The sequence below is a fragment of the Lotus japonicus genome, chromosome 4 (assembly GCF_012489685.1).
Source record: "Lotus japonicus ecotype B-129 chromosome 4, LjGifu_v1.2".
Taxonomy (NCBI): domain Eukaryota; kingdom Viridiplantae; phylum Streptophyta; class Magnoliopsida; order Fabales; family Fabaceae; genus Lotus; species Lotus japonicus.
In genome coordinates this window covers 4,013,383-4,029,324 of record NC_080044.1, presented here as the reverse complement: position 1 = coordinate 4,029,324, position 15,942 = coordinate 4,013,383, and the positions used below count along the sequence as shown (strand labels likewise).

Genomic DNA, 15,942 nt, shown 5'->3' with positions numbered 1-15,942 from the left:
ACTCGAGCCGCAGCGTGCGCTGCAAAGGGCGTTGAAAACCTGTAACGGTTGCGTACTTGTTGACTGTTGTGATCGCACGGTTAGGTACAAAAATTAATGTCCACCTAACATATATAGATCCCTAAAAAGAGTAACTTTGGTGTGTACTTTAGAGTTTAGATTGAAAAAATGTGGAGAGAAGTCTATTTGTCAGTGTGTGTTTGGATTAGCGTTAACAGAATTGGATCTGGCCAGAATTGAATCTAGAAGAATTGGATCTGGTAAACGTGAGTTTGAGTGACGTGATTTATGTTTGGATACATTTATCAGGAATTGAATCTGATAGACTTGAATTGGATCTGTAAAAGGGTGAGGGGACAATTGGATCAGCATTGATGCTGAAGCAACAAATTGTTGTGTTAGGATGGATAGCATTTAGCATCCAAACATCAATGGAGATGGGAAAATCACGTTTGAGGTCTTTAAACGTGGATCAGGCCTGATCCAACGTGCATCCAAACACACCCTCAATGGATTTTCGAATAGGGATGGCAATGGGTCCGAGATCCAGTGGGTACCCGCAAAAAATACTCACGATGGGTAGGGTAAAAACCCGCTATATGGGTATGGGGCTGGGTATGAATAATTACCCGCAAAATTGAGTGGGTACGGGTGCGGGTATGGGTACTATGGTACCCACCCCGCCCCATACCCGCACACATTATATACATATAATATATATATATATATATATATATATATATATATATATATATATATATATTAATAAAACCTATATGCCGGTAACTGTCAAAAAAAAAAACATGTATACCGTAAAATTTTCTCTTTAAATTTAAACAATGCCTTTAAATTTTTTTTAAATTTGTTGAGTGTTGACATTTCAAAATTTATTATAAAGAGATAAATTATTTGAAACTGAAAATTTGTTAAAAATTGCAAAGGATATATTAGCCATCCCAATTTCCACATTTGCTTCAGAATCTGCTTTTAGCACAGGAGGAAGATTGTTGAGTCCTCATCGTTCTAGACTTCATGAAGATACATTGGAGGCACTTATGTGTGCACAAAGCTGGCTAAAACATGATAATGAAGGTAAGAAATATTGCATTAGTATATTTTTATAGTTAATTTTGTATCAAGCTTCTTACGCATACTGCCTTGCTAGAAATATTCCCTCTCTTATTTATTTTCTTCTATTTTTTCTCCCTTTATCACCACTTCACTTTCTAAAATAGAGCTTGGACACCCTTTTGTATGACTACCCTGTTTCTTTATATTGTTTTACTTGGCAAAACTAGAAAACTTAATAAACTTATGTTCTTTTTCTCGTTAGTACTGTATTTGTTTTATGTTGGGACCTCTTTAATATATAATAATATATCCTCTTTGATTCTCAAAATGATTCTTAAAAAAACTATAATTTTTATCTTTTTCTTATGTTGCAGTTTCTATTGGTATTACTGGACCAAAGCAATATTTAGATTTTAAAGATAAGCGACTGCAATCTTTTGGGGAATCTGATTCTGATGATGAGGTAAATATGATATAATTTTTGTTATAATTTTTTTTTAAAATTTGTTCATGTATATTGACTTTGCAATATAAAACTAATTTGACTTAATTTATAATTTTTAACAGGTTTTGGAGAGCAGCAGCACAGTCCATACAAGTTAAATCTATTTGAAGACTCTTTAGTGTTTTATTAAGTTATATTTTGAGACTAAGGTGTTGAATTTATACTTAATGTATTTGGATGATGTTTTATATTTTTAATTAATGTTTTTCCATTTTATAATAGCAATCATATATTTTTTTCATTGAAAATGAAAATACGGAAAATTATATTTTATTTGAGCAAATTGCGGGTATTGGGTACGGGTACGGGCATATATGTACCCATAGAGTACGGGGATGGGCACTGAAGTTGTTACCCACGCGGGTATGGGGACCGGTAGGGGTAAGTTTTTAAAACGCGGGTATGGGGATGGGTACTATAGTACCCTACCCAAACCCTACCCATTGCCATCCCTATTTTCGAAGAGTAATTTGTTTCATGGGGCTGTGTCTTGTGATGTGAATTTGTGCTCTTATGTTTCAAAGGGCTTGTGAATTTGTGATAAAATGTGAAATCCATTTTCTGCGGTTGAGCATTTTTGGTTCCAAAACATGAGAGACAACATATGTATTTTTTTTAATAAACAAGCGGAACCGATCGATTGCAAATTAAAAGGAATATAAGTGAAGACATGATACTGATGTGTGTGGGTCATTTGACTTGTAAATTGTAATTTAGTTAGTTTAGCGTAAATATCATTTATGAAATGAATGATAACAATAATGATATTTGCACACCCAAATTATTTCTCTTACATCTTATATATCCATTTTTTCTTTTTATCTCTCACCTCTTTTTCTATCACATCACGCATCATATTTCTTAATTATCATTCTTCTCTTCTTATATATCTCTCTTCATAACGTGGATGTGAAAATGTGGTAGCGTTTGGCAGCGGAACGGAACAGGACATAGCGGAACGGAACGGAATGGGACAGAACAGAACGGGACATTAATGTTCTGTGGAGTGTGTTTGGTAAATATATACGTATATATATTGTACTGTTTTATACAAATATACTAAAAAAACTGGATTGAATTTGAGAAAGAATAAAAGATAACACAATTTAAAAAAAAACAAAAAAGAAGATGATAAAGACGTTTCTTCTTCAAACAAAACGCTGCAACAACTGCTTCAATGGCTTCTCCTCCTTTCATGGCTGTTTTCTCTCCCAATTAAGCAACCTTGCTCTGCCACAGCCAGCAACAAGCCTTGCCTCCATCAAGTCGAGCCCCCATCGTGCGTAATCAGTCCGCCACCGGACCTCCGCTACGCCGCGACCAGAGACCATCATGCCCAATGGCCAGATCCACCGCCGTGGATGCTAGGTTTTTGCGAACGGAGCCAAACCAGGTGTCACCACTGCCTCTCGATCTTTCCTCCACCGCATATCCCTATTCCTTTGTCTTTATCTCTCATCCCTCATTTGTCTCCTGCGACGTTGTGTGACTGTGATGAGGGTTCCATGAATGAATTTTGATTTTGGGCAGGATTAAGCAGAATCACAAGATTTGAGTATTAAGAAAAATTGGAAGAGGAATTGCTAAAGGGAATATGAGAACAGAGATGTCTCGATGAGACTGAGAAGAGAAAAGGGTAGAGTTAAGGAAATATGAGAATAGATTGAGGGTAATTTTGTCTTTGTAAAGTATTTATTAAGGTGTTCCGTTCTGTTCCCTTCCGTTCCACCCTTTTTCACGGAACCAAAATGTTCCGTTCCATGAGCCTCATGTCCTGTTCCGTTTCATCTAAAAAACATAACAAACGTGGAACAGAACCCATATGTCCCGTTCCGTCCCGTTCACACGTGTATACCAAACGCTACGTGTGTGTACAAGTCATTTTTTTCCGGAGTTAAGAAATTCCATGTTAGATGAATTTACTATTTAAAAAAAAAACTCTTTCAATGAGTTTTTATATATAAAATTCGAACTTTATAAATTACGCCGTGAATATTACTTGATTTTGTATGGCTTCTTCAATTTTTTTTTTGTTACATAAGAGGAAAAAAACCCAGGCACAAAAAGCTAAATAAGAGCAGCCCAGCAGGGGAGCTACTCATAGGAACAACTAACAAGAGATCGAAGAGAGTGACACTCCCCAAAAGGGTGATCAAACCAGTTATTCCTTGTATAAAAAATAAGGTATATACAGATATTATTTATATAAACATGTATTTAATTAAAAAAAATCATAAAATGGTTTAGACACTATTTTAGTAAACTATTAGATTATAAAACTTTTATGTCACAATTTAATTTAGTTGACTTTGTATTTGTTACATATATCAAGTTGATCAAATTTGTAATTCAATATTAGACATGAAATAATTCATGCTTATTTAATATATATATTGTTACATAATTAAAAAATATAAATTCATTTGACTTAAATAATGTACAAAAGTAACAATAGGTAGATAGCTAGGTCTTATTGGGAGGAAATACCTGCGATATATTTTTAGTGAAAAAAAATACAGACAGAACAAATCATTCATTCGATAATCTTAATGAGATGACGTATATTTTTCTGGACCAAAATCTAGCCATGCTTGCCGTGGCGAAACCAACATTTTAGTTTAAGGGGACCAAGACAAAAAGAGTATATGATGTATAATAAATTTTAAAATTTCATATACAAAATATGCACTGTAAATTAATCACTTTCTAATTTTATCCCAACTCATTTCAAACAAAAACAACTTTGTTCAATTGAGCTTAGATTTTAAGTACAACTTTATGATGTTTGTTGACTTTAATTGTTGTGTCTTTTGTTTTGCACAACTAGTTTGAATCTCTGTTTTACAGGTGTCGTGCGACTTGATATGATTCTTTTTAGTTGAATTGTTGTTGTTTTTAATATCAAATGAGGTTCTCTCCTAGTGGTGTAGACGTTAGAGATTGTTTGGTTTGGCGTTAAAGAATGTTAGTATGCTTGAGGGGAGGGGGTTTAGAGATTCTTGAAAGGTTTTTGTGAGTTTTTATCATATTTTGTTTGCTTGGCTACTATACCTAGGGGTGGAAGTAGGCTAGGCTAGACATTATTTAAATATGTCTGACCTATTTAAATAGGTCTGACCTTTTTTTGGCATAGGTTTTGATATGTTGAAAGTCTGACCTATTATGATTGCCTATTTAAAAGTATATTTTATCATATGACATTCAAGTATACCGACAAATTTATTTGTAAATATGTCAACAAACTAATAACTAACGAGAAAATATACAATAATTAATTTCATTATATTGTCTAAATCAAAGTAAATATGTTATTTTTAGATATTATAATAGAAATTTAATGTAAAAATAATAAAATAAATTTATATTTAACTAAATAGGCTTGCTTGTTAAGCTTTTTTAAGACTTTTTAAGTAACCTAAGTTTGGTCTTTTAAGTTAAAAAAGCTTTTCAAAAAACATTGACCTTGTCTATTTATTAATTTGGTTTGACTTGACCTGAATCTGATGTAGGCTAATTCATAAACCTCTATCGATGGCTTGACCTACTTCCATCCATTTATTTTTTGAAAGGACCTACTTCCATCCATATATATATATATGTATATATTGTTTAATGAAATATTAATCAAAATAATCCTGATTTTTTTATATCAATTCTAGTGGTATAAGGTGAGACGACCCCATCTTGCACAGTATCTTTATTCATTTGGTAAATGCTTCTCTCAAAGCCGAAGACATTGTCACCGTTGGTTTTGGTCTACCACAACAACTCACTATAAAACACTCAAATGACTCAATCATTCATCAGCATTACATAACACAACAGTTCTAAAGTCACAATCAACCCTGTGACATGTTTTCCATTAATTTCCCAATTCCAAGAAATAACAACGAATGCACATTATTTGAAAAAAAATACTAAAAAGAACGTAACCCGAATCCAGAAGTTGTCTCATCCCAGGCCCCAGCTAATCACATCACATACAAATCATGGAATGTGGACTCATCTCGTTCATCAAATCATTAATTGGTGTGTTAGTGCCAAATAAGCACGCCGGCAACAAATAAGCGCGGTGGCCAGAACCATTGCTCTGACAAAACCAATCTCACTATTCCTTGAGTTTGAAGCATATTTCAGAAGTTGTATTAGCATGTCACAAATGTTAAGTGTGTGTTTGGTTTTTAGTTTGAAAATCCGTTTGCAGCATTAAAGATTTGATATCACACATTCTAAAATCTCAAACACGAAAAAGATTTTAGACTTTTGTTGGACGAAAACATGGTCAAGCTGAAAATCAAAAAGACACTAAAAACTCGCTTAAATTTCATAGACGAAAACTTATTTAATTTAATTTTTATATTTTTCCAGACACATTAAACGGTTCTGGTTGCACACGCGATTTTTCTCTCACAAGCCCACAAAACAGTTCCTCTAACGAAAGACAAAGCCAATCAAATAACACACCAGAATAGACAAAGAATAAAAAGACGAAAGCACCCTTTACACTGTCCACACAAAGTGCTGACCCAAGGGGCATTCCCGGAACTTCATTCGACATCATTTTCGACCAAAAGTATGCATGCCCCGCAAGCATGTGACGCTTGTCCTTCTCTCCCACTTGTCAAGAGGGACACTTTTGTCATTTCTTAAACACCTCGATATTTTTCTCCCTTCCCACCATTCCTCACCAAAGAAAATTTATTTTAAAAAATTAATAAAAGAAAAAGAAAAACCGCTACTATTTTTTTTCAGGAATGTGTTATCTTTCGGAGGCAATTATATTCGACCCGCAAACATTCATGTCATGACGGGGCTAACTGTCTCAACGGAGTTTTTCCATTCGAACCCAAAAGATTACTTAAGGGGAATCAAGCATGTTACATGTACCACGTGAACCAATTACTCGTTCTCGCTACTACTTTTATTTATTTATTTATTAGCAGGGGCTTTTTATTACGTAATGAATTTCCAATTTCCATCATTTTCTGATTTTCTCTCTCTCTCTCTCGCTCGTGTTTCTCTCCCTTTTGCTTTCTCAATTCATCATTCTTTCTGTTTTCTTCTTCTTCGTTAGTTTCAAAGGCTCAAGGGTTTTCAGTGACTCATAGATCTGGAAACTCTCTCTCTCTAGTTTCTATCCAGGTTTTTCATCGTTGCGGTATGTGTGTAATCTGATTCTGCTTACAATTCTTTGTGTTAGTACTGTTTTTCTCTAATTCGATTACTATTTGATTCAATTTTTGTTGTTGTTACTTTCGATTTTTTTTGTTTTTTTTATTTTATTTTTGGTGTTGTGAGCTGTAACTAGCTGGTTTTTCATGGCGTTTGCTGTTTTTGTTAATTTCTTAGTTGGTGGTGCTGCTGCTATGTGACTAGTTTGGGAATTTGCTAGATTTGGTTCTGAGAATTTGTGCTCTTTGCTTTTGTATTTGTTCTTTACCCTTTATTAACTTTGATGGTAGAATTTTCAGGTACATATGATATGATACTATTCCATCTAGTTGTATTAATCTTTGCTGTATTTGTTTTGTTTTGGATGTGGGTGTGATGTAGGCAAATTGAATTTCTAACTGTTAGAGTTATTTTTCAGTTTTTTTAATGATATCTCTCTTCTTTTTAAGATCTAAAATCGAAGATTCGACTCAATTTGTGAATTTGGTGTGCTTTTTTCTACTTGGATCTACTGTTTTGTGACAAAAATCTTGTGAATTTTACTTCTCTTGCTGTCATCATATGTGTATTTTCGATGTCAATATTTGTTCGAGTTCAATATGTTACTAACACACATGCTGGTTGTATACCTATGTGTTATGAATTTGTGCTGATAGAACAGTTGAAGCCTTGGATTTAGTGTAACATAGTATATGGTGTTTTGGTTATGGTGCTCCAAATGAGAATTCATCTTTTGGTTTTACTTCCTAGATTGACTCTTGAGGCTTGACTTGTTATGCTCAAATTTCATGCAGGAACAACTCTACATATCTTTAGCGTTCTTTTGTAACTCGGAAAGCTGGTTTCTATTTGGCACTTTGTGAATTAGTTCATCTACTGAAGGGACTTTATGACCATGGAGTTCCATACAAACAAAATGGAAATGATACTACCCCTATTAAATCGGCAAAGGTAGGGTACTCCTCTGGATGTTTTCATTTTGTTTTTTATCCCTTGTTTCGTGTGAAGCTTTAATCATTTAGTCAAAGTTATATGTAAGATTATGTACTAAAAATATTTGTGGTTCTTTCTCAATGAAATGAGTAAACTTTTCCTTCTATATTCTGATCTTCATCTCCTGGATTTCACTCTTTTAATAACTCACTTCTGGTGTATACATAGCAAGATGTTTTTATTCAAAAACCAAAGTGATATCTCTTAATGGAACAAATTTTTTGTGCTACGCACTCAGTACTCCCTTGTTCACAAAATAACCTTTATTTGACGGTTTTTCTTTTAATTTTATTTATGAAGAGTTAAAATATTGGGGGAAACTAACCATTCATAAGACACATTTCATTTTTGAAGTGGGGTAGTACATACTACCGGAGGATTGTAATTTTTCCCCTCCTAATGAGTGTCTTTTGTGGTTTATGGACCATGGTATGCAAGAAGCCTTACATTTTAGTTTACTACCTATTTTGGGATATGGGGTTTCCCCTCATTGTGTACCCTTCAAGTTTTACTTTAATCTTGATCTGATGTCATTGATTTGATTTACATGCCACATGTCATTTTCCAATTGTCCAGGTGCAATACCTTCTGTAGGGTAAAAAAATTCTTCGTTCATCTTGGTTTTGTTTTTTATTTGTTAAGTTACCTTTCTCAATCAATTTAGGTGGGGACCGTGTGGTGCTTGGATGCCCTTTCATGTGTTTATAAAGATTAAATGTTTGAAATACTGCACAAACAGTATTCGAATCTTATTTTGTCAATGTATCTGGCTCACATTTTACGCAGCTTGCTGAATTGAAAGCAACATCTCAGTACTTTCATTAATATATGATTCAATATCTGTTGTGTTATTTTGTGTTTTGATTTTTCGTACCTTAATAGTTTTTTCTCATTATGAAGCTAACATGTAAAAACATGTAGTATTGTAATTTTAGATAAAGGTTATAAGTAGAACCACACCAGAATATGAGACAAATGAGTAATCTTAATGCAGATAATCAATTTCTGCACTTGTATCACTATGATACAGTACAAAGATCAAATATGCAGTAGAGTAGAGAAGAGTTCTCTAACTCATTTAGGTTTTCAGAGAGCTGGCCTTCTCTCTCTATCTCTCAAATCAATAATAAATACTTCTCCACTGATCGGCAACTCCATCTTTTATTTATAATTACATGTGTGACACTAGAATTGGGTCCTAACAGTTTTCTTCTCTCCAGTTGATTGGAAAACATATGCTAATATTTAGCATGAGTGTAGATTTTAAGGGTGATTAATTTTTAAGTAATTGATTGAGGAAAAAATATTGAAATTACCTAAACTATAATGAAAAGCACCATATTTTTAGTACTACCTCAATTCCTATTTATTGTTTAGAGAGAGGAAAAAGTCTGTTCGTATTTATCTGTCTATTTAGGAGTTGAAGATAACATCAACTACCAATATCGCAATTATATGGTACTTGTCATTTGTAATTCTGTGTAACATGTGCCTTCACTCTTGATAGTATAAATTTACATTTGTATCCCTTTTTAATCTGTCAATGTATTTCTACCTTGGTCTTCTAATGTGTCATTCGATTAAATTGGGTGCATTCACTGCATTGTTGTTTGTAAAAAGAAAGAAATTTCTTCCCATGAGTATTAGTTCATAAATAAAAAGTTTATTTCCTTCTTTCTTTGTCAGGTTTGATGAAGCTTAACGATTTATTCAGAAGGAACACAAGAAGCTCCAGGGAACTTTTTATATCAGTATTGACCAGTCTTATAAAAGGTTTCTTCCCAAGAGACGTTATAAGATACAGTTTGTTAGAATTAACTTACTTGATTGAAAGATTTCGTGAGACTTTATCCTGGGATATAGTGAAAATGGACAGAGCAGATACTTCAGGCTTTGTAAGCGGTGGAGGCTGTATGTTGAAATTGCTTTTCCTAGATGTAAAGTTCTGGTAGGTATGTTCTGCTACTTCAACCTTCTGTAGCTGTAGTGCACGACATCTGGATAATGGATTTGAACAAGAAAGCTGTACTGTCTCCTCATGATGCTGAACTTAGAATTGGTGATACTACATTAAGCTTGAATGGCATTGGCTTTGGAGAAACTGACAATACTAGTTATAGACGTACTCAGAGCAATCTTGGGATGAAGTTTTCCAATGCTTCTGAAGATGGCTGTAGACTGGTTCTGGGATTGGGTCCAACCCCAATGACATATGGTGATGACTACAACAATTTGGGGTTTAATAAGAAGAAAAGGTCAACTGACCTTTTTCCTCAGCTCATGCCATCTGAATGTGAATCAATTCTTCAGCTTGGTCTTTCTGGTGCATCAAATGAGCCATCAAGTGTGCTGGACTACTCAGGTTCAGCTGAGACTGATGTGAATATGTCATGTTTTCCAAGCCAAACATCTGCAGAAATTAATTACCCAATGATTCCTGTTGTCGACGAGGGTTCTACCTCAGCAAAGAAATCAGGTGGCTATATGCCATCACTTCTATTAGCTCCAAGAATGGATAATCCTAAAATTTCGATGCAGACACAAGAACTAATTCTTGGCACAGAGCCTCAGTCTTGCCCAGAGCCATCCAATGTTACAAATTACTCACTTGGCACTACATCTGGGCTCCAGGATACAGGGATAACATCAGAGAACCGAATAAGCAATCCTAAAAGATGTAGATATTTTGGCTGTAAAAAGGGAGCTCGCGGTGCTTCAGGACTTTGTATTGGACATGGTGGTGGACAGAGATGTCAGAAACCAGGATGCAACAAGGGTGCTGAGAGCCGTACTGCTTACTGTAAGGCCCACGGTGGGGGGAGGAGGTGCAACCACTTAGGGTGTACTAAAAGTGCTGAGGGGAAGACAGATTATTGCATAGCACACGGTGGTGGCAAGCGATGTGGTTATCCAGATGGGTGCACGAAAGCTGCACGAGGTAAGTCAGGACTTTGCATTAGACATGGAGGGGGTAAGAGATGCAGGATAGAAGGTTGCGCCAGGAGTGCTGAAGGGCAGGCTGGCTTGTGCATCTCTCATGGGGGAGGACGCCGTTGTCAGTACCTAGGATGCTCAAAGGGCGCGCAAGGGAGCACCATGTTTTGCAAGGCTCATGGAGGCGGAAAGCGTTGTTCATTTGCAGGGTGCAGTAAAGGAGCTGAAGGAAGCACTCCACTGTGCAAGGCACATGGTGGGGGGAAGCGTTGCCTTTACAATGGCGGTGGCATTTGCGGAAAAAGCGTTCATGGAGGGACAAACTTCTGTGTTGCTCATGGTGGTGGAAAGAGGTGTGCTGTTTCAGGCTGCACCAAGAGTGCTCGTGGCCGCACTGACTGTTGTGTTAGGCATGGTGGGGGAAAACGGTGCAAGTCTGAAGGCTGTGCTAAGAGTGCACAGGGTAGCACAGATTTCTGCAAGGCCCACGGTGGAGGAAAGCGATGTAGCTGGGGAGATGGAAAGTGTGAGAAATTTGCTCGAGGAAAAAGTGGGCTCTGTGCTGCTCACTACAGCTTGTTGCAAGAACGAGAAACGAGCAAGGGAAGTCTGATTGCACCGGGGCTGTTCCGCGGTCTTGTATCTGCTACTGCTACTGCTTCCACTGCCTGTAGCAGTTTTGAGAACTATTCTTCCTCAGGAGTCAGTGTTGTATCTGATTCCTATGATTCTATGGAAACACCTGCTAAAAGACACCACCTTATCCCCAAGGAGGTGTTAGTTCCACTCTCCATGAAATCACCATCTTATTCAAACTTCTTCACAGCCAAGAAGCCAGAGCAAGACAGGAACAGCCACAGCACTGCGGCCGGCTCCAGCGGCGCCGGTAGCAGTTATCGGAAAAGCCTCGACTTCAGTTTGCCGGAGGGCAGGGTCCACGGTGGCGACCTCATGACGTTTTTCGGAGGAAATCTAAAAAACGCACTCGACGGTATCTGAGACGAGAGGGTGTCTGAACTCTTAAGACTCTAAACTTGTAGATTCATTTTAGAAAATAGGAATCATTTCCTTCATGGAATTGTGCATAAAGGATTGTTGTGCTTGTTCAATAACTTAGTTATAGTAGTGTGAGGTGTTGATTGTTAGCCATTACCATTAGACTCTTATTGTTTGTAGTGTGCAGTGCTTCATCATTAAGATGGCTTTGATTCTTCTCAAATGTAAACAAGGCTCATAAATCCACAGCCACAAACATCATCACTTTCTGTACTATTTGCTGCAACTAAATCAGTGTATTCTTAAATCTTATAGTTTCATGTTTTCTGTTAAGATAGTGAAGTTACCATATCTGCCAGCTCACATGTAACTAACTAACTAACTAACATTGTCTCTAAAATAAGGCGTTGGAAACTGGAAACTGAAAAACACACTCTTATAAATTGGTTTCTTCCAGAACAAGTCTCAGTGAACCAAAAAAAAATGCAACACCATTCTCATCTTCGTTTTCCCCCAATTCTCCAATTCTCTCTCCGCCGCAGAATCTAGCAGACGCTGAACCAGAACGGCGTCGCAATTTCCGTGCAGTTAACAAACACTCTCCGATTCTGCTTCCTTCTGCAGTTTTCAACTTCTTCTACCTCTTCTTGTTGATTTTCGTTTTTCCAATTTCACTTTCCCGGAAAATTTTGTTCTATCGTGTATGAATTTTACCTAATTTGATGTTGTTGATGAAAAATCTTCACCAAAATCAGTAGTTTGATTGAACGAGAAACAATCGAGAGTTCAATTTCGTTCCGAGAAGAGAAAATTGCGTTCGCATCGTGAATTCTTGTTTTTCTTCTTCGAGATGCAGGAACAGAGACGATGGAGAATGTGACGAGCAGTAGCAAGATGAAGCTGAGGACCACCGTGAACGAGAACGTTTCGCCGCTGCGGATCGAGTTGGATGACAGAGGAGGACGCTATCTCCAACAAACCACGATGAGTCCACGATTTCAACCGTACAAGGAGAACATCAACGTCGGTTCACCGCTCGCGCGGTTACTCTTCGCCGGATCTCCGATTTCCGGCAGGTTCGCTACCGCCGTCGAAGCCTTCACTCCTCCGACGGCCCTCAGCAAGTACAGGTCCGCAAGAGCGCACCACTACCTCAGCAGCAGCACGGGGAGCAGCAGCTTCGGGTCTCGCGGCGGCAGAACGTCGCTCTCACCGCTTTCTTCTATTGAGAATCTGGACCTCCCGCCGCGCATGTCGCCGCCGATGTACGGCACGCCGGTGAAGGCGGAGGAGGAGGAAGTCCTCGTGATGGATGATATTCCTATGTCTGGTGGAAAAAGCGGCAAGTCTTCATCATCATCTTCCTCCGGCCGGGCTTCTTCGTCGTCATCGTCGGCGCCGTCGGGTAAGAGCGTGATCAAGACGGAGATTTGCAAAGCGTGGGAGGATTCTGGAAACTGCCGCTACAACTCCAAATGCCAGGTTTGTTCGCGCCATAACTATTTACGAATTCATTCAATGATTCAGATAACAAAAGATATGATTTATTTTAATGCAATATTCTCAATTTTTAATGAGATTCGATCTTAGTTTATTATTAGTTATTATTATTATTAATCATAAGTATTTCTAATATGTATTTCTCTGATAAGATTTGATTTGGTTATTGATTTGGCATGTTAGAATTATTATTAAACCAAAGTGTTACAGCATTAACTATACCATATAGCTTTCTGCTTTCATATAAGGGTGAATAGGGGACCTAAAAAAACAGGGTGAATAATTTTAATTTTCATCTGCAATCTTATAAAGATATTTTCTTGAAGTGTGATCATAGGACTAGGGTTTGTGGTTAAAAGGAGTTCTTTACATCTTGAAACTGGGAATGTTGCGTTTGCTCAAGAAAAAAAGTAACATAGATAGGCTCATAAAAGTTGCAAAGATGATCCCTCGTTATTATTGGGTTCCCATCAATTATCAGGTTTGTAAATTTCTCTTGTGATTCCAAGTATTTGTTTGTGAAGATTGAACTTCTTTAGCTTGTTAGGGTGATACAAAGAAACTTTCTTGAGCTAAATTGCATTCCAAAATTGAAAGTGGTTGTTTAATTCTATCCTAGTTGCTGTCTGTGTATTGAATTTTTGGATACTCTCTTGACACTCTGTTTCCTAGACCTTTTCTGTTACTTTTCTTTACCATGATATCTATATTTATTTGGTTTCTTTCCGTTTTGGTTCCTTTTATTGGATGAGAAAAGTTTCGCAGTGGCGAATTCAGTTATATGCCAGAAAAGGGGCAGTTTCAGAATCTTTGTTGTTACTACTGGATACTCATATTTCTGGATAATAGGGACTGAAAGTGTGCCTAGAGAGTTTAAGAATCTTGGAGCTACCAGAGTCAAATCTTTGTTTTTCATGTGTAGAATTGCTTAATTATTTAATTGTGGCAAAATTATGAAAACTGAAAGGTTTGTTGGGTGATCATGGATTGTAAAACTGATGATAATGTGACCCACCAATAACTCTAGTATTTGTATGAATTGCATGTCCATTGTCAAAATGTGAAACAAATTTATCAAGCGGGAGGAGAAATTAAGGATATAATTCTTGCTGAAATTTACACTAGGGATTAGAATAAAGCATTTAAGATTAAAACGAAACTCAGAATTATAATTTCCCATCAATATGTAATCTTGATTTGGACCTGGATAATGCTTGATAATCTTGATGTAAATCTGGTACTTTACTTATGTTGAGAAGAGTTTGCCCTGAAGATTAAAAAAAAAAGTGACAAAGAACATTAAAGGAATTGCATTTTATTGCATGCAGCTACAATATATTCTCATAGAGAAACAAGCAATTATCAGCTTTGCTTGATCCCATGTCAAAAGGCCGTAAATTGTCTTTCTTTGTTATTGGATGGCTTAGCCGATAGGGTTCTAAGTATTAGGCCTTTGTTTCAGTTTATTTTTATCAGTTTGTTAATAGTTTATCTCTATTTTAAGTCTATCTCTATCTTTTTTTTGAAAGAAAGAAACGATAATGATTTTTGTTTTAATTTATCTTAATCTTAATCTTAATTTCTTAGTGGTAAATTCAATTTTTATTTCTTTACTAGGACTAGTTATTATAAATACGAGTATTTTCGTTAGATTAGAGTATGATTTTGAGTACTGGTTTTGTAAAAGAGTTTCACTCAATTTTTATTTCTTTACTAGGACTAGGTTCTCTTCTTGTGAATTCCTTGTTCTTTATCTAGTTGTTGGCTGTTAGGATTTCCAAAACCTATAATTAACAGTATCAACATCTTGCAGTTTGCGCACGGAAAAGAAGAGCTTCATCCAGTTCGTTCCTCCATGAAGAAGACTAAATCTGAGGTAAGTAATCAAAAGATGTAAATGAACTACGTCCTTTAACACAATAAACTCCTTATCTGCAATTGAACATCTCTTCTTGGGTTGTATAGGCACAGAGGAAGAAGCCAACTACTAGAGCAGGTTCATCAGGATCATGCAACAATGGCCCAAATAACCGCATTGCTCACCAGCTCTATGCGGCACCTGAATATGAACGTGGAGTCACAAGATCCCAACCAGCTTCACCTGAACCTCACCATACCCCTTCCTCTTCCAACAACACTCTCAATGACTGGTCTCCCCTGGATGATGGCATTGAGGTTCTCCTCCCTGGTTCAGATAAAGCTCCATCAAGGGAGGAAGTTGATGCATACATTAACAGTCTTCGCAGCGGCCCAACAACCAAAAAGAGACTATCAGTATTTGCAGCACTTTCCGAAGAGGAGGAGTAATCTCCATGGTTGATAAATCTCCTCACTGATGGCATATACTCTCAAAAGTAAAAAAAACCATAGTTTTGCTTTCCTTATCATTTGACTAAAATTTCCCTACCTTAATAAATACATTCTTTTATGGGGTATAAGGTAAATATACCAGTGACTACCAGTTTTGTACATACACTTCAGAATAATACTTCTAGTTTGATTGAACAATTACCTTTCTAATTCTCAAATCAGACAATAATTGAGGGATGGTACACCTGCATCTACTAGTATCCTGGAGTAGCTTCTGGCTTCATTACCTCTAGACATTTCTTTTATCTTAATCTACTTCCTGCATATGATTAGCAGGAATTGAAATTGCAAGCAGGTTTTGATATTGCTCTTAATATTCCCAAATAACAACAAAGAGTACTTATATCTGTCTCTATAGGTTTTTCACTTTTTCTATCTATAACACTATATCTCCCTTGTGA

The 15,942-nt window shown here is 36.5% G+C and overlaps 2 protein-coding genes across 2 annotated transcripts; both read left to right on the top strand.

The window, feature by feature from the left end:
• The first annotated feature begins 6,552 nt into the window (after nucleotides 1-6,552).
• On the top strand, nucleotides 6,553-12,004 carry LOC130714025 (uncharacterized). Its single transcript, XM_057563874.1, has 3 exons — nucleotides 6,553-6,734; nucleotides 7,543-7,699; nucleotides 9,428-12,004. Exon 3 carries the CDS (start codon nucleotides 9,746-9,748, stop codon nucleotides 11,672-11,674), a length of 1,929 nt encoding a protein of 642 aa, XP_057419857.1. The 5' UTR covers nucleotides 6,553-6,734; nucleotides 7,543-7,699; nucleotides 9,428-9,745; the 3' UTR covers nucleotides 11,675-12,004.
• A 145-nt stretch (nucleotides 12,005-12,149) lies between these two features.
• Nucleotides 12,150-15,844, top strand: LOC130714027 (uncharacterized). Its single transcript, XM_057563876.1, has 4 exons — nucleotides 12,150-12,258; nucleotides 12,528-13,153; nucleotides 14,985-15,047; nucleotides 15,137-15,844. Exons 2-4 carry the CDS (start codon nucleotides 12,539-12,541, stop codon nucleotides 15,476-15,478), a joined length of 1,020 nt encoding a protein of 339 aa, XP_057419859.1. The 5' UTR covers nucleotides 12,150-12,258; nucleotides 12,528-12,538; the 3' UTR covers nucleotides 15,479-15,844.
• The last annotated feature ends 98 nt before the right edge of the window (nucleotides 15,845-15,942 follow it).